Consider the following 22,729-nt stretch of genomic DNA (forward strand, 5'->3'; position numbering starts at 1 on the left):
ATATGACAGAGAACAAGAAAGACGTGTTATGAACAAATAACAAAGATCAACTCTTGCTCACTTGACTGTTCCTGTTTCTTGGGAAATGCTTGCTCTGACAGAACACCTGTGGTCTAGTGAGTATCAGGACTCCACGGTCAAGTCACAGCACTCCATTCAGGGTTGAACTCCTAACTAGCCAAAAAAGAAATGTATCTTTTCTTTGAAGACCATTTAATATAAACATCATCTGGGTTCTATGATATTACTTCAGTACATTATGGTACTGAAGCCCAAAACATAACCGTACTTTTAACAGTCTATCTTCAACATATTAAAAATTACAAAGTACAGAAATTGTACAAGTATATAATGTATAAAATTGGATGTCTCCTGGGAAAAATACTGGGAAAAAGAGGAAAAAACCTCTTTTTCCCCGATTTATACAAGTAAATGCTTTTCAAAAGCATGAAAGGCAAAGTATAAATCATTAGCATAGCTATTCCCATAACTGAAAGACAAAGGCAAAGATATATAAAAGCCCACTTTAGTTTTGTTTTCATAAACAGACCACAGAAATAAAATTTTTGTACAAGATGCTCTTTGAAAAACACCCCAATGTACCCATCAGGTACTTTTAGTGGGGTATTGAAGTGGTCATTCAGTTAACAGACAAAAGTGCTAACAGAAAATGTATTTGGGTTTCTTCATAGTACCATGAACATGCTATTCATTTATCAGATACTTTTATTTGACTCTCAAAGCTCTTAAGAATACTGACCTTTGAAAAAATATGAACTTTTAAAAATGAAAGGTAAATGAAAGATAAAAAATGTGAAGAATCCCAAATATTTACTTGGAAGAATTAAATCTCTAAAAAAGAGCCCATTGCTTGTACTGTCCATAGTTACCAGATTCTTCTACACAGTCTTTTTCCCCCTCAATGCCCATTTGTCATTGTGCTTACAGTTCTTTTGACATCCTCCTCCCCCTTTATTTCTTCTTCACATTTCAGGTCTTCTACCCTCCTATATTCCCTTCTTCTAATACAGCTGTCCTTAACCTCACTGCAAACTCTCTGCCTTTCACTTCCCTGTTCTAGTCTTTGTCTCCTACTGGCTTCACTTCCCCCTTAGACACCTATTGATCTCCTGACAAGTCATGTCAATAAGCTCCTACCAGTATCCTCTACTGCCACATCCCAGTAACCTTCCTCCCCAACCACTTTACTTTTCCCCAATATGGAATCAATTCAATCATGTATTTTCTTCACATTTCTCTTGGATTCCCAATACCTCTTATAGAGAAAGCCATATAAACATGTTGCATAGACCCATTACAAATTTAAGATTTACAACCTCAGGTGGAATTTCAAAGCTACTCAGTAATTCCTTTAACAGCACTAGACAATAATTTTGTCCTTGCTCACAATCTTTTTTATGACAGATATATAAAAGAATACCTGTTTCTCATACATATAATTTACACATATACATTATGAAATAGTTAACAACATTGTTTGAGATCTGGAAATTACAGAGGAAAAAATTTAAAGTACGTCCCTACACTACAATATTTTAGGTGGTTTTTAATTTCATCAATATCTTTCTGTCTCTTTAAAGTGTTCTCTACATGTGGACCTAAATATGGTACTGGTGCTAATTAACATTGAGAAAAATCTTATGTATTTCAGCTTTTATTATGTAAATATCTTCATTTATTTACAAATAATACTGGGAAATCTCTTTACTGACTTAATTCACCATATTCGCACTTCAAAGTGTATTAAGTTGAATATTTTAAATGGAAGACTATTTTTATAAATGGTCAAGTAGTTATATAAATATTTTATGATATTAAGACCACTGTAGATATTGGTCAGAAACCTAATCCATTTACCTTTTCTGTAACTTTCCATTAGATTTTCATAAACCATTATTTTTCAATTTTATTGGACTTTCCCTATAAGTCAACAAATCCCTGAGTGATAAAAGTTCCTAATGTTTATTTACCTGCATTAGTCTCTCCAACTGATAGAACTTGCAGTGAAGATCTTCAAAGTTGTTTTTGTAGAGGTCTCGTAAACCATAGTCATACATGATTTTCACCAAAACACAGAATGCTTGTTCCTCTGGCATCTACAGGAAAACATATACATACAGAACATGACTGAGTGGCATTTGCCCAGAATGTCAGAAACATTCCTTCATGTTATTAGTCCCCTGTATTAGTGGTTGAAGGCCACTAGTGAATGAAATTCTCCAGAGCCAGCTTTCTGCAGTGACACAGGTAAAATCTGTGTTCCAAGTTTCAAGCTTCCCTACTTGAGAAGAATTTCCCTCTTTTGCTAATTTTAATCACCTTGTCATTTACTCTTAAGCCATCTTAAAAATAGGTAATACAGTAAGATGATGTAAAAATTCAAAACAATTTAAAAGTATATAAAGGTTAAAAAAAGTCTCACTCCTCTCTATCCCTATATCCACTAATCCCTGTATCTGTCCCCCCAACCTCTTTTGCATAATCTCATAACTACTCAATAATTTCTCATATAACCTGCCAGTGTTTCTTTATGCAAATAAAAGAATTACATTTCTTATTTTACTTTTTCCCTTTCCTATATAAAAGATAGCATTCTAAATACATTGCTATGCACCTTGCTTTTCTCCCTCAATAATTTCCCAAAAGAGGGATTGCTGAGTCAAAGGATAAAATGCATTTTTAATTTTGATAGATAGTATGATACTGTCCTCCCAGAATCTTGATGTTGCTATTTTTCTGTCTATAAAAAGGTCTTCAGCTGTTTCAGAAGCTTATGAGCTTCTCTCATTAAGATTTAAATGACAAATAAAATCTGATATACCTTCCCAGATATTTTTATCTGAACAGAGAATAAAATCTGAAATCAAAAGAACCGATCTCTAAATTATGGTATCAATAAGCTGAAAGAATTTAGAGAGGGACATATTCAATATTTTAGAATTTGTACCAAGCAAACAGAAAAAGTTGTCCTTACTCAAGGTCCTAGGATGTAACTATTATGTAAACATTTACTTTAAATGTCACTTCTTTGAAAGTCTGACCTTGGCTGATTTCGGTATTTGACACATTTGTTAGACCAACTTCCTGCCTGAATAATTGAATCAAGTAGAGTTCTGTTTACTTACTTAGAAATGTAACTGTTTGTTTAAGTTCCTATACAAACTGACCACTTCTGTTTTCTACTATAAACCATGAAATATGTAAATTAGTTAAATAAAATCTCCTCAAGTTAAATAAGTACAGTTAGCTGTTGTCATTTTGCTTCTCTAAATATTTGCTTATTTCTTTTTTACCTATGAGTTGGGGGCCTTGGCTTTGACCCCAGCTGTTCAAGTCAGCAGACATTCTTCAGTTTTTATGCAGTTATTTAGAACGTAAGCACACTGCATTTTTTACCCCTTTAGCAATTCTGTCATTGAAGCTTCAAGTGACACTAATGTGCACATGAACAGTCTACAATACTTCTCTTACTACCAAGTTATAAGCCTCTTTGTCTTCTCCCTGATCTCTACTAAAATGGCTATACAAAAATGCTGCCCGTAAGATAACTGTAACCAGCCCTAGAGAAACTAGTTCACTCAACTTTTCCCTCTTCCTAAGTAAGTGATGATTAGTTGAATATACAAGGTATAAAAGGGATTAACCTTTATTTCCTTGAATGTGGTGAGACCATTAAAACAAAAGTTTAAACACCCTTCAGCATTCATACATGCAGTCACTGAACATATAAGATGCATGTACCGTTTGTTCTAGGCCCTGGATACAGAGGTAAAAGTAGAGTGCCTTCCCAAAGGACAAGGAAATAGGCAACTCTACTTGAGTCTGGTACAGACACAGAAGTCGTGGAGTAGGGGAGGATGGGAGTGTGGAAGAGGTGTTAGATGTCACTACAGTTACAGTGCAAATAGAGGGATGGCCGGATACGAGCTTTATCAGGATAAACTATTTAAGAAAATGACAAATAGACATAAATTTCTGCTTTGCTTTTAGATATGGAGCTTAAATTTATTCATATTCATTCAGTCACACTCATTCTCTCTCTCTCCCTCCCTCCCGGCACCCATCTCTGTCTCTATCTCTTGGTCCCCTTCCCCTCTCCCTCCACCACCTTCCCCATTCAACTGTCTGTCTCTCACACATATACAAACAATATATTTAATAAATGTTCTTTAAAACCAAAAGCATTTGAAAGTTTGAACTTGATCCCTAAAAATAAAACTGACAATCCCAGCCTATTTTTAAAAGTATATCTATATTTTGGGTGGGGGGCAGCCTTGGAGTTAGTATCCTTCAGGTCTAGCTTCAGCAATATAGCCAAGGTTTTGATTTTTAGTTAGTTCATGTGTTACATGGAAACAGTAGACTAAACCTACAAAATACCAGTCCAGGTGAGTAGAATCAAAACTGACTATCTGTGAAGACTAAGGTCAGATATAATAAGCTCTTATGGGATCTCAGATACTACCTCAACATGAAAGTGACTAAAAATGAATCCCTGTGAAAACAGAAAAATGGTTGCTAACAAAATGAGTGAGAAAGTAATGGGAAATAGTTATAATCCTTTGGAAAGTGGAAATTCAACCTTCTCTTTCTGGTTTAAAGATGAAATGGGATCTATTTAGCATGTTTAATTAAGCTTCCCTTGGTATTTCTCTTTCTTCAATTAATGTATTCATTATTACTAGCAGCAAGCAGGGTGAGCACACCAAATTAGCAAAAATGTCAAAGATTTTAAAAATGAGAATATCTAAACATGTATAAAATATAGCTAGACAACAAATACCGATTGACATTTACACTGCAGAGAAAAAAGGAAGTTCACACATAGACTTATAATGGTGTTTTGCTTTGAAGGATAAGACAATGCATGTTTTTGAAATACACCTCAGTGAAGTGTCAATAACAGGGAGTGAAGGCTGAGCCTAGATTGATGATATTGTAAAACATAAGATATATGATAAAAACATACTTTGGAAATTATAAACAATAATCACTGGTGGCTACTAATGACTTCAATGATGGCAGAAAAACTTACAACAATAAATTATAGCTTTGTTAATGCAAATAAATATAATACTAATAATTATAATAATAAGTTGGGTAACAGGGACCTAGCTGTAACGTTAGCAGTAGTTGGCCATCACCATAACTCATCAAATATAGAAAATAAATAAACTGGAGTTGAGAAGCAATGCTCAACAACACACGATTATATGCTACTTCCATCAAATAAAACAGACATAAACAGACTAAAAAGTATAGATAACAGTTAAATGTGGCAAAATAATTAGTATTTACCACTTTCTGTTTTTAATATATGTAATTGTAAGTTTATATCATTTAATTTTTCCCAGCTTTATTGAGCTATAATTGACATACAACATTGTGTAAGTTTAAGGTGTACAAAGTGATGATTTTACTTATTTATATATACATATATCACCTCACATAGTTACGATTTTTGTTTTTTATGGTGAGAATTTTTGTCTTTTTTGTGGTAAGCAATTTTCAAATATACAATACAGTACTGTCAACTACAGTTACTATGCTGTACATTACATCCCCTGAACTTATTAATCTAATAACTGGAAGTTTGTACTCTTTCACCACACTCACCCATTTCCCACATTTCCCACACCTGGCGACCATCAACCTCCTTTTTGTCTTTTTTTGTTTTTTTAAATCTTGTGGCCATGCCACAGGGCCTGTGGGATCTTAGTTCCCCTACCAGTGAGCGAACCCATGCCCCCTGCAGCGGAAGCATGCAGTCAACCATTGGACCACCAGGGAAGTCCCAACCATCAACAAACGTTTTTAGTTTCCACATATAAGTGAGATCATACATGTCTTTCTCTGACTGACTTACTTCACTTAGCATAAAGCCCTCAAGGTTCATCCATGTTGTCACAAATAACAGAATTTCCTTTTTTATGGCTAAATAGTATTCCCCTATATGTATATACCACATTTTCTTTATCCATCCATCACTCAATAGACACTTAGATTGTTTCCATGTGTCACTATTGCCAACTAATGCTGCAATGAATGTGGGGTGAAGACATCTCTTTGAGTTAGTGTCTTTGTTTCCTTTGAATAAATACTCAGAAGTGGAATTGCTGGATCAAATGGTAGTTCTATTTTTGACTCTTTGAGGAACCTCCATACTGTTTTCCACAGTAGCTGCACCAATTCACATTCCCACCAACAGTGCACAAGGGATCCCTATTCTCCATATCCTCCCAACACTTGTTAATTCTTGTCTTTTTGATGATAGCTATTCTAACAGGTGTAAGATGATATTCTGTTGTGGTTTTAATTTGCACTTCACTAATGATTGGTGATATTGAGCACTTTTTCATGTACCTGATGGCCATCTGTACGTCCAGAAAAAGTTTTCAACCTTTCATCATTGAGTATGTTAGCTGCTGGCTTATCATATATGGCCTTTATTATGTTGAGGTACGTGTCATCTATACCCAGTATGTTGACAGCTTTTCTCACGCATGGATGTTGAATTTTGTCAAATGCTTTTTTGCATCTATTGAGATGATTATGTGATTTTATTAATGTGATACATAACTTTTATGACTTGCATATGTTGAACCATCCTTGCATCCCAGGGATGAATCCCATTTGATCATGGAATATGATCCTTTTAATGTGTTGGTCAATTTAGTTTGCCAGTATTTTGTTGAGAACTTTTGAATGTCATCAGGGATGTTGGCTTACAGTTTTCTTTTCTTGTAGTATCCTTCTCTGGTTTTGGTATCAGGGTAAAGCTTGCCTTGTAAAATGAGTTTGGGAGTTTTCCCTCCTTTTCAATTTTTCTGGAAGAGTTTGAGAAAGATTGGTACTAATGCTTCTTAAAATGTTTGGTTTTAATGTTTGGTAGTATGCACCAGTGAAACCATCTTGTCCCAGGCTTTTATTTGTTGGGGGAGTTTTGATTCTTGAAAAATCATCTCCTTACTTGTTACTGGTCTATTCAGATTTTCTATTTCTTGAGTCTTGTGTGTTTCTAGAAATTTATTCATTTTTTCTAGGTTATCCAATTTGTTGGTGTATAATTTTTCACAGTAGTCTCTTACGATCCTTTGTATTTCTGAGGTATCAGCTGCAATGTCTCCTCTTTTTAAATAATTTTATTTATTTGCACCCTCTTTTTTTTTTAGTTAATCTAGCTAAAAGTATATAATTTTGCTTATCTTTTCAAAGAATCAACTCAGTTTTGTCAATCTTTCCCATTGTTTTTCTATTCTCTACTTTATTTATTTGTCTTATAGTCTTTATTATTTCCTTCCTTCTACTAACTTTGGTCTTAGTCTGTACTACTTTTTCCAGTTCCTTGAGGTGTAAAGTTAGGTTGTTCATTTGAGATATTTCTCTTTTCCTGATGTATGCATTTGTCACTATAAGATTCCCTCTTAGAACTCCTTTTGCTGCCTCCTATAAGTTTTGATATGTTGTGTTTCTATTTTCACTTGTCTCAAGATTTTTTTTTTTTTCTGCGATACGTGGGCCTCTCACTGTTGTGGCCTCTCCTGTTGCGGAGCACAGGCTCCGGTCGCGCAGGCTCAGCGGCCATGGCTCACGGGCCCAGCTGCTCTGTGGCATGTGGGATCTTCCCAGACCGGGACACGAACCCATGTCCCCTGCATCGGCAGGCGGACTCTCAACCACTGCACCACCAGGGGAGCCCAAGATATATATTTTTTAATTTCTCTTTTTTCATCCATTGTATGTTCAGGAGTGTGTTTTTAATTTGCACACATTTGTGAATTTTCCAGCTTTCGTCCTGTTATTAGCTTCTAGTTTCATAACACTGTGGTTGTAAAAGATACTTTATATAACTTCTATCTCAAATTTGTTGAGACTTTTTCTGTGACCTAACACGTGATCTATCCTAGAAAATGTTCCATGTGTGCTTGAGAAGAATGTGTTGCTGCTGGTGGATGGCCTGTTCTGTGTATATGTTAGGTCTATTTGGTCTACAGTACTGCTAAAATCTGCTGTTTCTGTATTGATTCTCTGCCTGGATATCTATCCATTGTTGAGAGTGGGGTACTGAAGTACCCAAATATTACTGTATTGCTATTTATTTCTTCTTTTAGTTATGTTTCTATTTGCTTTATATATTTAGGTGCTCTGAACATACAGGTGAGTGCATACAAATTTTATAATTTGTTATATCTTCTTGATGGTTTGACTCCTTTATCATTATACAACTTTCTTCTTCTGTTTTGAACATTTTTACCTTAAAGTCTATTTTGTCTGATATAAGCATATAGCTACCTCTACTTTCTTTTGGTTATCACTTACTTGAAATATCTTTTTCTACCCCTTCACTCTCAGACTATGTGTGTCCTTAAAGTTAAAGTGAGACTCTTTAGGCAGTATACCATTAGATCCTGTTTCTTTTTTTCCTTTGTCCAGTCAGCCATTCCACATCTTCTGATTAAATAATTTATCCATTTAAAGTATTATTGATAGATAAGGACTCGCTATTAACATTTTGTTAATTGTGTTCTTTTTTGTAAATCCTTTGCTCCTTGCTTCCGCTCTTACAGTCTTCCTTTGTGATTTGATGATTCTTTGTAATGGTATGCTTTGATTCTCTTTTCTTTGGTGAATCTACTGTCGGTTTTTGCTTTATGGTTAACAAGAGTCTTACATAAAACATCTTATAGTTATAACATCCTATTTTAAGTTGATAACAACTCAACTTTGATAGCATACAAAAGCTTCATACTTTTATTTCTTCCCACCTCACACTTTGTTACTGATGTTACAATTTACATCTTTTTTATATATATTGTGATAAAAATTGCTGTAGTTGAGGTTATTTTTAATACACTTGTTTTGTAACTTTTTTTTTTTTTTGCGGTATGTGGGCCTCTCACTGTTGTGGCCTCTCCCATTGCAGAGCACAGGCTCCGGACGCGCAGGCTCAGCAGCCATGGCTCACGGGCCCAGCCGCTCCGCGGCATGTGGGATCTTCCTGGACCAGGGCACGAACCCGTGTCCCCTGCATCGGCAGGCGGATTCTCAACCACTGCGCCACCAGGGAAGCCCACGTTTTGTAACTTTTTAAAAAGAGTTGTAAATGAATTATGTACTACCATTATGTGTTAGAGAATCTGACTTTAACTGTGTATTTACCATTACCAGTGAATTTTACACATTCATGTTTTTATGATGTTAATCAGCATCCTTTTATTTCAGCTTGAAGAATGCCCTTTAGTATTTCTTGAAAGGCAGGTCTAGTGATGATGAACTCCCTCAGCTTTTGTTTGTTTGGGAAAGTCTTTATCTCTATTTCATTTACAAAAGACAGCTTTACCAGGTATAGTATTCTTGGTTGACAGTTTTTTTCTTTCACTATTTTGAGTATATCATCCCACTTCTTCCTGGCCTACAGTGTTTCTATTGAGAAACTAAACAGTCTTATGACTCTGTAAACAGTCTTATATATGATGAGTAGCTTTTCTCTTGCTGTATTCAAAATTCTTTGTCTTCAATTTCTGGCAATTTAAATATAATGTGTCTTGGTGCAGCCCTTTTCAGATTCTAACCACTGAGGTGTTTTGGGCCTCATAAATCTGGAAGTTCATTCTCCCCCTAAGTTTGGGAAGTTTTCATCCATTATTGCTTTAAATAGATTTCTGTCCCCTTCTCTTTCTCTTTTATTTCTAGGATTCCCATAATGTATAGATTGTTTAATTTGATAGTATCCGATAAGTCTTTCTCCACTTTTTTTCTTTTTGTTCCTCTGACTTGTAATTTCAAATGACCTACCTTCTAGTTCACTAATTCTTTCTTAATGTTTGGCTGAGTGTGTTGTAGCTCTCTATTGAAGTCATCAGTTCTGTCATTGTATTTTTCAGATCTAGGATTTCTATCTGTTTGACATTTCTATTGTTTTGTTGAACTTATTTTTTTCATCACTGCTTTCCTAACTTCATTTAGTTGTCTGTGTGTCCTTGTAGTTCACCAAACTTCTTTTAGAGGATTATTCTGAATTCTCTGTCAGATAGTTCATAGATCTCTATTTCTTTAGAGTCAGTTATTTGATCTTTATTAGTTTCCTTTGGTAATGTCATGTTTACCTGATTCTGCATGATCCTTGATCCTATGCATTGCTATCTGCACATTTGAGTAAGCAGTCTCCCTCTTACAGACATTACAGGTTTGCTGTGGCATGGAAAGACCTTCACCAGTTAGCTCAGTTTGGAATAATGCTGGTAGCATCCATGGGAAAAAGCAGGACTTGATCTCAAAGTCTTTAGTTGGGAGAGGCCACTGTTCATGCTCTGAGGTTGGGGTAGGGAGTGGTGGTGACACTGGGTTGGCTCTGTGGTTAGGTGGGCCTGCTGGCTGGGATCCACATACAATCAGGGCCATTGGGTGAACTCGCTGATTGGGTGGGGCTGCTGGCTGTGCTCCATGGTCAGATTGGTCACTAGCGGGGCTCTGCAATCACCTCTGGATAGGCAAGTTCACAGGCTATGTTCCCTGGCAGGGTGGCACCATTGGGTAGACTCTACAATTAGGAAGAGCTATGGGCTGAGTTCTGCAATAGGTCCTGGTTGGATGAGGTATCAGGTTGTGCTCCCCACCAGATGGTGCCACTGGCTGGACTCTGTTTAGGTGGGGCCACAGGCTGTGCTTCGAAGTTGGGCAGGACCACAGGCTTGGCTTCATGATCAGATAGGCTGTTGGCTGTGTTCCACTGTTGGGCAAGATAACAGAATGGGCTCTCTGATCAAGAAGGGCTTCCAGCTATATCGCACAGCTGGGTGGGGCTAAAGACTTCGCTGTGTGGTCAGGTAGGGTTACTATCCAGGCTCCTTGACTAGATGAGGCCACAGGGTGTGTTTAGCAATTAGGCAGGACTGTAGGCTGGGCTTCATGGCTTGATGGTACTATAGGCTGGGCTCTGAGGCTGCCCAGGGTGACTCTTCAGGCTACCTGGTTATGCAGGGGCAGAGGCTATGCCTAACAGTTGGGCAGGGCTGCTACCTTGGCTTTCTGACTGAGCAGGCTGTAAGATGGGATCTGCAGCTGCTCAGGTTCTCTGGACAAACTTCCTAGAAGGTCAGGACTGAAGCCTAAACTGGCAATTGTGTGGGGCCTGTGAATTTGCGTCCCTGCCTGGGCAGGGCAGTAGAACAGGCTCTACAGCCATTATGCCCCACTGACAGAGGATCTAAATCCAGCAGAACTGCCAAAAGCCTGGACTTAATCCCCTGGCTGCACTCTTTTTGTGCCAGATACAAAATAAGACTCTACACTTATAATACAAGGTATTCAATATTCATAAAAACCCTAGAAGGATGATAATATTATTTTCACTTTATATTATAAATGAAGAAACTGAAACTCAGGAAACTTGCCCAAGGTCATGTAACTTGAAAGGTATTAAACCACAATTCAAATTCATAGTTGTGCTTTTTACTATCCTTTGAAGGAGTTCAGCTTTGAAAGGGCAAAGAAACCTGAGAGAGCTAAATGGGAGGATCAAAAGAGGATTTTTTTTTTAAGGTAAAATGTCTTGAGTATATTTATAGGACACAAAGAGAAGATCCTGGGTAATGGCTCCAAAGCACTGATGCAAGAATTAACAGAGAACAGGAAAACCTCTTGGATTTATAAGGTAAAAGTGATTTGGGAATACAGAAGGGCTTATTTAAAATATACTAAAACTCTTATTGTAAAGAATCACTATAAGATAACGTGATGTATCTGTCTAGCATCCCATCTCCCTATCATCTGATGTCAAAATCTCCTTTCTTTTAGAAAAACCATTCCATTTTTCAGGAGGAGTTGATCCAGTTCACTGTCAGCACTGAGGTGGACTCAAGACTGGGCCAGCCCAATCAGATACCTTGCCTTCCTGCCCTTAGTAATTGATTCAAGGATGGCAGATTCCCAAGGCAGGCCAACCAGAATCCTTCAGGGTTTTTGTTTGCTTATTTGTTTTGTTTGTTTGTTTGTTTGTTTAAGTACAGGAGCTATAGCAAAAGATGATCCCTTTTAAATGAAGTTGTAAAACTGAAAGGATATGAAGCCAGGCCAGTCTGCAGCCAGGCTGCCCACTTTGTGGCCTGCCCATATAAGTTAAGGCAAGAAAATTTAAGCAGAACAGAGATACAGAGACACAGATTTCTGATGACAAAGTATGAACTCTGGAATCCAACCATATCAAAAGCATCTCTGCTCTGGACTTCCCAGTTATGTGAGCCAATATATTTCCTTTTTAATTTAAACTACTTTTAGTTAATGTTACGTTACATGTAGCAGAAAGATTCCTAAATAATATAATGGCACAAGTATTTTCACTTATATATACATATAAAGACACTAGGAAGCCTCTATTTTGTTACCTTGGACTCTGTAGAATCCTTATTTTCAGGAAAACTAAGAAGTAGCTCTGCTTCTCATTTCTGATGCCCACTGGTTAAATCTTATCTGAAACTTGTCTTTTTTGGGGGGAAGCATTTAAAGATCTGTAATTTTTAAACCTTATATTATTTTGAAATATGGCACACAGAAGAATATATAAAAGTTAAATTTATACTTCAATGAATATACAATTATGAAGTAAAAACAGATTAAGAACTAGAATACTGTTAATACTCCTGAAGATCCCTATGTGTCCTCACCCAGTCACGACTCCCAATTTCTCCTCAGAGAAATCACTGTCCTGATTTTAACAGTAATCACTTCACTGGTATTATTTATATTTTCCATGCATGGAGCATCCTAAAATAGAATTTACTTTTGTCTGTTATTGAATTATACTAAAATGGAATCATACCAAATGATACCAATAATTTGCTTTCTTACTAAACATTATGTTTGTATGATTCATTCACATTAGCCTACGTAGTGTGAAACGTTTCTTTACTTGCTGTATAGTGTTCCACAAAATGAATATACCACAATTTATCCATTTTAATTTCTAATTATAATTCTAATATTAGACATTATAATAGTGGGCATTTGAGTTGTTCGACTATTATAAACACTGATCCTAAAACAATTTTAATACATGATTTTAGTGTACATGTTCATAAATTTGACTAAAGTATATATCTAGGAGTGGAGCTGCCTGGTATGCATATCTTTATCAGATAAAAGCCAAACTGGTTTCCAAACGAGTTGTGCCTGGTTACAGTTTTTGAAAAAAAACAATACTTTTAAACATTCTGGGTTATCCAATAATAATGCTTTTTGCAGTTGGAAAGCTTCCATACATGTTGATATTAGTTTACATAGAGTGATTTAACCTTAAAAAGGAGCATAATTTTCTGAAAGTCTAAAAAAGTATATGTTCAATTAAAAAAAAAACCTTAAAGCTGCTTGACAATAAATATGTATGAGAAATATATTGGGGTTAAAAATTATCTAAAATATTTTATATGATTCTTAGAATAAATGAAATATATGAGGACGTTATTTATTACACTAATAATATAATGATGATATTACTGATAATTATTACATATTTAACTTCAAAGGCAGATAAACACTATAATGGTTACAAGCAATCTGTGCTGTAACAGTTTTTCCAAACTGTAAATGATAAATTTCTTATAATTCCATCAATAGATATAACAGCATCTATGTGATAAACACTTAATTCTTCCACTGCTTAAACTACTACAAGTTACAAAGCTATTATCAAAGCTTCTGGAAATTTCCAAGCACCAGGAGAAGATACTTATTTCTTAAAACTATCTAGACATGGAAAAACTTTAAAATTCTAAATTTTTGTTCTTGATCCTACTTTCATTTTTGGTCTTTCTTTCCTCTTAGGCAGTGAATGTGAAATATAAATGACCATGGGTGAGGAAAAGACAGCATCCCAAAAAGAAGCAGGTTCTGACAATGATTAATATGGAGTTGCCAAAGGATGTCTGGCAGCAAAAAGAAGCAATAGCTTATGTAACTGATAAAAAATTAGTCAGTAAGACCCTAATAACATATCTCCCTGGAACCCGAGATAGTGTATTTGATGAATTGTTTAAGCTAGAGTGTATTCTTCTACCTATTTAAACCACAGAGGCAAAATTAAATATGGAAAAGAAAAAATTACAGTTACCTTCTCTTATTTAAATTGGTTAATGGATGGGTTGGTCAGTCAATGAAATATGCTGATTAACAGAATTATCACATATACTTTTAATTAAAAATTACAATGTAAGATTTTTTCATTAACACTGAGTATCAGTTCATCTTTCCTCCAGAATTCTGAAGGCATTTCTATATTTCCAGTTATTTTTACAAGCCATGGCAACAACTGCATAGTTCTATTAATGTAGAAAGTGTAGAAACTAAACTGAATTTCTATTCATCTTGTCACATACTTTGGAGGCAATTTTGTTGAATATGTTTACAATGGCCGACTTTCCATGACCCTTGTAATAGGACAGTAGATAATGTAAAAAAAAAAAAAATCTGGGTTATTTGAGTTTCCTAGTTATTTGAATCACTGCCTCTCTTTTTTTTCGGGGAGGAAGTATGTCCAGAGAAATATGAACTTACAGTTAACTAAACTTCTGTTAAGTCTCAGAACAGATTTCCTGGAGTGATATTCTTCCCACTGAAGTTTAATCAATATATTATAATGTGTTTAATGGGGCTACAGGTCTAAAATGCTAAACTGTGACATATTCAAAGATTACTTTGTGGAAGATAAAGCTTCACTATCCATGGCTTGGACATCAGCTCTCGTCAGAATGATCATAAAATCTCCTTTTAGAAGAATGGTGGTTATGAAACTTGGTGAACACGTCTATGTCACAGTTTATAGTCTCCAGCCCCCTGTAGTAGGGACCTGACTATTCTAACTACTAGGTGGGTTTAGTAATAGAACAAAGGCTCCAAGAATTTCTGACTATAAAGTACTTGATTATCACAAGAAATCTGAAGAACATGGGCAGTGGAGATGGCAAAAAAAAGGACAGCAAGGAGAAGATCAAAAAGACCAAAAACAGATAACGATGCCACAGAGAAAGAAGTCAAACTCAAAGTTAAAGTGAATAATCACAATAGAACCACCGTATATTATTAGTATCATTAAAATCAAATGATCAGCATTAAGACCACGAGTCTATTATAATTGTTCTTCGTTTCCAGAATGCAAACCTAAAAGAAATGCTTTTGTTTTAAACTTGCTGGACCTCTCTGCTGCATTTGACATTATACAATGCTGCTTCTCTGTTGAAAATCCAGAAATTCTTCAAGGATTCCTCTTCCTCATCAGCCCTCTAAATATCTGGCATTCCTGGGATCTATTCTGTTCTTCTTCTTCTATTTATTCTTCTTATATGGTCTAATCCACTCTCATGATTTCAACTTTGATTCCTCCCCCAGTGTCAGTCTCCAGTAAACAGTTGGTTGCTGGACAGCTTCACTCAGATATCCCCAAAATACCACCTCTGCCAAATTTCAAAACAAAATTCATCATCAACCCCTAACCTTTCTTCTCCATTCAATCTCAACGGACGTGTTTTCTATCTCAGCTCAAAATACCATACTTCATCCAGTCACCTAAGCAAGAAAACTAGACATGTTACCTTTGACCATTCCTTTGTCAATCCATCCATGAAACCTACCAATTTTGCCTCCTGCATGTTTTTAGATATTTTTTAAAATAAATTTATGTATGTATTTATTTATTTTTGGCTGCATTGGGTCTCCGTTGCTGCGTGCAGGCTTTCTCTAGTTGCGGTGAGCAGGGGCTGCGCTTCGCTGCGGTGCGCGGGCTTCTCATTGCGGTGGCTTCTCTTGTTGCAGAGCACCAGCTCTAGGTGCATGGGCTTCAGCAGCTGTGGCAGGCAGGCTCAGTAGTCGTGGCTCGCAGGCTCTAGAGCACAGGCTCAGTAGCTGTAGCGCACGGGCTTAGTTGCTCCACGGCATGTGGGATCTTCCCAGACCAGGGCTCAAACCCGTGTCCCCTGCATTGGCAGGTGGACTCTTAACCACTGCGCCACCAGGGAAGTCCCCTCCTGCATGTTTTTAATTGTTTTTTCTCTGGGTCTCAACATCTCTCATTTAGATTGATGTTTCCTAACTGGTCTCTCTGCTATTGCTTGCTCCCTTCAGTTCAACTCTCTACATGGATATAATAATTTATCTGAAGTGAACATCTGATTGTCATTCCCTTGCTTCGAACTGATCAATGGCTCCTCATTAGCTTTAGCATAAAGCCCACATTTCTTGACATTATTAAAAAGTCTTCATAATTTGGTCCCTGCCCATATGACCATTTTTACCTCATACCTCTCTCTGCATACAATTTCTATAGCAACAGTAAAGGAACTATCATTTCATACTGTTCCCTTTATATGCTGTGCCCTCTGTGTTTCCATACATTTGCTAATGCTGTTCCTTTTGTCTACCAATCTCTACTCCCTCTCTTACCCAGCTCACCTTCCCCAACATCAAATATTTATGTCCTGGCAAAGCTACCACCTCCTCTAGAAAGTCTTTTCTGAAAGTTCTGGCAGAGCTGAGTTGGATAATTCTCCTCTCTATTCTCTTATTCTGTGCATCGCTTTCACTTGGCACACTGTAAGTTCCTCTATAGTGATCATCACAAAAATCAGCACAGATACATAAAAAGAACTAAAATAATAGGTACGTGCATACATTACCTGTGCCCCATCCTAGCCCATGAGGCCTTTGAGAACACAAACGATAAATTATTCGTATTTGTAATCCCACTTCCTAGCCCAGTACTGACAACTGATTCTCAATAAATGTTCTGTTAAATGAAGGTGACTAAGAGAAAAGAGAGTATACAAAAATAAATCACAAAAAAGATAAAAGACTTCCTTGTCACATTCCTTCATCATGGCTCTGGTCCTGCTCATATTTGGGCAGTTACATTGACTTCTTTAATTCTAGAGGGTTCTAGTTAAAAATAACTCCAAATAAGCAGTTTATTCCCTACCAGCCAGCAAAATTAATTCTACTGAGAAACTGTCCTGTTCGTGACATCAGATCTCTTACTTTATCACCAAAAGAACATTTTTAAAAAGATATGCCATGTGTAATCTCCATCAGGTCAATGGAGAATAAGAAGGGAAAACAAAACCAAGCATCAAATAAAATAAACTTGGCAGCACCATGCCCTTTATTACATGGAAAATTACTTACATGCAGCAGCAACACAGCAGCAAGAAAAGACTGTCCTTGACAGTACCCAATGTCTTCGTCATAGACAGAGTAGGCCTAGAGAAAAGATGAAAAGAAAGAAGAATCATAAACATTCACGGAGTTTAACCTAAGTGCTAGCTCACATCAAGCTGCTGCTTGTTCTTGTCCCTGGCCTGTCCACCACAATTTCAATGATCCCTCAATTTGGATGTGTGAGCCATTAGCACAGTGGGATCCCTCAAAGAGGCTGTACATTTCCTAAAGCAATTCTAGATGTACCATTATCCCCAGGTTCATCTTTAGAATCTGGAATAAAGAGATGCTCAGAGCACCTAAATTAATTTTTAAAGATCCATTATGGTTTGTGGTCAGGCAAATGAGACTGTGGGAGGCAGAAGCAAATAGTGGAAGAGGGTGGGAAGGTTCTACAGTTGATGTGGGAATTCTAATGCACCATACGGGGGAAACTTAATGCTGCGAGAGTGCAGTGCAGATCCCCTAACCTAACAGAAAAAAAAAAAAATCACCCTCTCTAGCCTCTACATGTTCTCAGACACCTTCTAAACTACTCTCGCACTTTCCAGAGGCTAAAGGGTGATTCCTCCCATCTATACCACTAGGGCAAACCGGAAACATTTAGTATTGCCCTGCATTTTTAGCAGAATGGCTGGGAGAGAGCCTCTTGCCACACATGCCACACACTATCACGAAATGTTCTGCCTATTTACCATCTTCAACATCATTCTAACCAGGCTGCTAGTACAGAGCCAGTGGCCCATTCACAGGAAATATAGTATCCCTAGAGAAGCAGCTATCATATCATTCAACTTAATATTCACCTTAGTCTTTATAGGAAAGGAAATAAGGTTGTATGCTTAATACTTCAAACTGCTGAGACTACAATTTTTTTTAAAAAATACCCTGTTCAAGTTTTTAAGAGGTTGAATCAATTACAGTAGGCGGACCATGCTGATCAAAGACTATAGTATAGGAATTAGTAAGGTTTTGCTGTAAAAGTCCAAATAGTAAATATTTTAGGCTTTGAGGGACACTTACATATCTGTTGTATATTGTTTTTCTTTTCTTAAACAACCCCTTACAATATAAAAACCATTTGTGGCTTTTGTGGATTAAGGGTAGTACAAAGTCAGACAGCGTAGGCTATAGTTTCCTGATCCCTGATTAGAACAACAAAAACAAAAATCATTCAGATGCTCCTACATTTATTTTTAAAAGACAAACACCCCAACTGTGCTGTTTAAATCCTGGACATGTATCCCATTCCATGTATCCCACCTATCTGTTGTGCTTCATTAAAGTGAGGGGAATCTCCATTTAATGCACTATGATTTTGTGAGTATAAAAATACTCTCTGGGGCTTCCCTGGTGGCGCAGTGGTTGAGAGTCCGCCTGCCGATGCAGGGGACGCGGGTTCATGCCCCGGTCTGGGAGGATCCCACGTGCCGTGGAGCGGCTAGGCCCGTGAGCCATGGCCGCTGAGTCTGTGCATCGGAGCCTGTGCTCCGCAACGGGAGAGGCCACAACAGTGAGAGGTCCGTGTACCGCAAAAAAAAAAAAAAAAAAAAAAGAAAACCAAAACTCTCTGTCCAGGGCAATGGTTATCAAAGATAAATAGGAATGGTTACCATAGGGAGGGTAAGTGGGGTATCTCCCATATGCCAAGGTAGTCAGAGTACAGGGACTAGAACTCTTTTTTTACTTAAAAAAACTTTATTGAAATATAGCTTATATTCAGTGAAATACATACCTTTTAATTTCACAATTCCTTTGAGTCATTTATGTAACCCCGTCATTATAGAATATTTCCATCATTCTAGAATGTTCCTCATGCCTCTTTGCAGTCAAACCACCTCCACCCCAGGCCACCAGTAATCTGATTGTTTTCACAATCTATTATCAGCTTTTTTTTTTTTTGCGGTACGCGGGCCTCTCACTGCTGTGGCCTCTCCCATTGCAGAGCACAGGCTCTGGACGCGCAGGCTCAGCGGCCATGGCTCACGGGCCCAGCCGCTGCGCGGCATGTGGGATCTTCCCGGACCGGGGCACGAACCCGTGTCCCCTGCATCGGCAGGCGGACTCTCAACCACTGCGCCACCAGGGAAGCCCCAGCTTTGCATGTTTTAAAGAATTTCATATAAGTGGATTAATATAATATATACTCTTTTGTATCTGGCCTCTTTCTTTCACTCAGCATAATGTTTCTGAGATTCTTCCATGTTGTTGCATGCATCAGTAGTTCATCCCTTTTAATCAGTGGGTAGTATTCCACTGTATGAACATACCACAATTGGTCTATCCATTCTCCCATTGATAAACATTTGGGGTTTTTCCCAGTTTGGAGCTAGTACAAATAAAGCTGGTTTGTATACACAAGGCTTTTTGTGTACATAGGTTTTCATTTCCCTTGGGTAAATACCGAGGAGTGGGGGTTCACGGTTCAAACGATAGGGGTATGTTTAACTTTATAAGATACTGCCAAACTATTTTGCAAGGTGGTTGTTCAATTACTGCATCCACACCAGCAAAATATAAGAGTATTCACTGCTTCAGATCCTTGTCAATACTTGACATTGCCAGTCTTTTTCCTTTTATTAATTCCTGTGGTTTTGACTTAAATTTCTCTGATGGCTAATGACATAGAGCATATTATCATGTGCTTTTAGGCAACTGATACATATTCTTTTGTGATTATCTCGTCAAGTTCTTGCTCATTTGTTTAATTGGGCTGTTCATCTTATTATTGCTGATTCATGGGAGTTCTTTATACATTCTGTTGACAAGATCATTGTCTGACATATGTATTACCAATATTTTCTCTCAGTGTGTGACCTGCCTTCTCATGCTCTTAATGGTGTCTTTTGAAGTACTATTGTTATCTTTTAACCTTCTTCTGCCAATGTTGATATTATGACACTCTCTTCTAATAAGAGACGAATTATATCATGGAATCATTAGCTAAAGAATTTAAAAGAAGCTTTTCTTCATTATAACCAGTTTCCAGAGCTCAGCCTAATTTTAGAAACTGAAAGATGGATTAGCATCCTTTTACTTATTTAATTTTCTTTGATTTATATAGTTATGAGTCCTTATTTGTACTTTTATCCAGAGCTCATGGGTGTGTGTGTGTGTGTGTGTGTGTGTGTGTTGTGTGTGTGTGTGTGTGTGTGTGTGAGTTAGGGTGGAGGGAGAGTTACAGAGAGAAAAGAGAAGGAAAAAATAAAGAAAGAGGGGAAAGGTTCTAATACTATCCCTATTTAGTGCATTCCTGATGGTACTCCATCACTTCCTTTTCCATGAACAAGGAACTCTGAGATCTGTTGATAAGAGATATATTTTCAAGGTTTCCCTTCCCCATAAAAGATGTCTAAGTTGAGGATTCCTTAAAACTGGGGATCTCTGAAGTCAATCATGCTTCATCAACCCTGACAAAAATTTGACAAATGTTTGATCCATCTTTATATATTTCATGTTTACTGAGAAGTGTGCTATTTATATGCTCGTTTATGTTACAAGAGAAGTCCAATATAAAATGAAGGTCCACAACACACCAAAGAAGGGATGAACTCAGTGACCTCACAAACTATTCTCTAACTGGAAAGCTGAGAATAAAAGTTCAAATCAGCAATGTATTGATCTTACTTTCTAATTGTGTTATGGCTTTGGATTAGGTTAGCAACAAAAATGACTTTTCAGAGGCCACCTACCAAATTTGATTTTATGATTCACAGTTTGAAAAACACAATGCTCTAGCAAGTTCTTTCCCTTGGAGTTCTTCTAAGCACTGTTTGGCTTTATTCTAAGCCTTCTGTGAGTTGAACCAATCCTTTCCCTCTATCTGAAACTTGCCTCTCTTTGCACCATACCTCTCCCCACTCCTCATTTTAATTGCTTTTCTGGCCAGACGCCTGCTTTCAGACTGACTTTCAAAAACCATCTGAGTACCACTTCTATAATGGAGAAGTAATTCCTACTGGACCAAACTTCCCCCCGGTAACAAATTTAAACTATATCGAGACAAATATATAAAACAACTATCTGAAGGCACTGAACAAAAAAGCAGGAAGAAACTGGAGGGGAAAATAAACTTGGATGAAGGGAATGACATGGTAAAATTCTCATTCTTTATGGCTTTTGCTGGAGGTCATGCACCAGTGTGGATGGCTAAAACTTGGATATAAAACTGTAGACTTATTCGTTTGAAGAACCAGGGAACAGATTGGGGTGACCATAACATCTAGAAAGCGAGAGTGGAAACACTAGAAAAAAAGAGTAACAGAAGGGAAGCCTTTACTACACTTAGTGTAAAAGTATTTACAATATCCAAGACAAGGTAAAACTGATACATATATAGACAAATAATTAATAGAACAGAATAAAAAGTCTAGAAGTAGAGCCATACTCATACAGTCATTTAATTTCAACAAAGTTACCAAGATAATACATTGAGGAAAGGAAAATTTTTTATATATGTAAAAACATAAATATATAACAATTGTTTCAACAAATGTGCTCAAACAATTGGATATCCATATGGGGGAAATAAATGAACCTTGATCCCTACTTCACTTCATATGGAAAAATTAACTCTAAATGTACTATGCTCCTAAACATAAAACTAAAACTATAAAGCTACTCAGTGAAAACACAGAACATCTTTGTAACTTGGTAAATGCAAAGGTTTCTTAGCCAGGGCACAGACACATTAACTATTAAAAAAATAAACTGATACAGTAGACATCATCAAAATTTAGAAACCTCCACTGATAAAAGGACACCATTAAGAAAATAAATAAGTAAACCACAGACTGGGAAAATATTTGCAAATATATCTAAACAAAGTCTTGAATCAGAATATATAAAGAACTCCTACAACTCAATGTCAAACAACCTAAGTTAAAAATGGAAAGAAGATATGAAAAGACACTTTACAAAGAAATATCTATGAATGGGCAACGGGAACGTGGCCAAGTGTAGAGGAGATGAAAACAGTGGATTAGGAGGATGTGGAACTCACCTCTCCCCATGAACACATCAAAAATACATCCACTTGTGGAACAACTGTCACTGACAACTAACTGGACACTGGCAGAAAGACTCCTGTACAACCAAGACTGTAAGAAAGATCCACAAAGAATTGAGTAGGAAGGGAAGAGAAGTGATCAGATTGAGACCTGTACCACTAAGAGGAGACTCAGAGGAAAAGGGAGATTACATGAGCAGAGATCCTCCCTGGAGAGTGAGTGATGTGAGCCACATACTGGGTGCCACAGCCTTGGGGACCAACACAGGAAAGACAAGCTCCTTGGCTGGTTGGAGGGCCAATGGGACTAACAGGAGGGCTGTGAAAAGACTGGACTTCACTTGTAAGAAGCATGAACACGCTCGCTCCTGAAGCAGGACAGAGGGTGGTTTGTAAACTGCATGGGTGGCTGGCCACCTTCCTGTGACCACTCCAGTGTGTGCCCCCATTTGAACCAAATGAACACTCTAGCCCTGCTTTCTTCACAACACAGCTCCACAC

The 22,729-nt window shown here is 37.2% G+C and overlaps 1 protein-coding gene across 4 annotated transcripts in view; it reads right to left on the reverse strand.

Moving 5' to 3' along the window:
• The window catches only part of RABGAP1L (RAB GTPase activating protein 1 like), a 689,413-nt gene that overhangs the window by 235,452 nt on the left and 431,232 nt on the right, over positions 1–22,729 (reverse strand). For all 4 annotated transcript variants that reach the window (XM_060132737.1, XM_060132738.1, XM_060132736.1 and 1 more), the window contains exons 15-16: positions 17,188–17,262; positions 1,992–2,117 (exon numbers count right to left, since the gene is read on the reverse strand). In XM_060132737.1, the coding sequence (XP_059988720.1) occupies positions 1,992–2,117; positions 17,188–17,262 (201 nt within the window). The remainder of the gene's footprint in view (positions 1–1,991; positions 2,118–17,187; positions 17,263–22,729) is intronic.

The sequence above is a fragment of the Lagenorhynchus albirostris genome, chromosome 2 (genome assembly GCF_949774975.1).
Source record: "Lagenorhynchus albirostris chromosome 2, mLagAlb1.1, whole genome shotgun sequence".
NCBI classification, from domain to species: Eukaryota; Metazoa; Chordata; class Mammalia; order Artiodactyla; family Delphinidae; genus Lagenorhynchus; species Lagenorhynchus albirostris.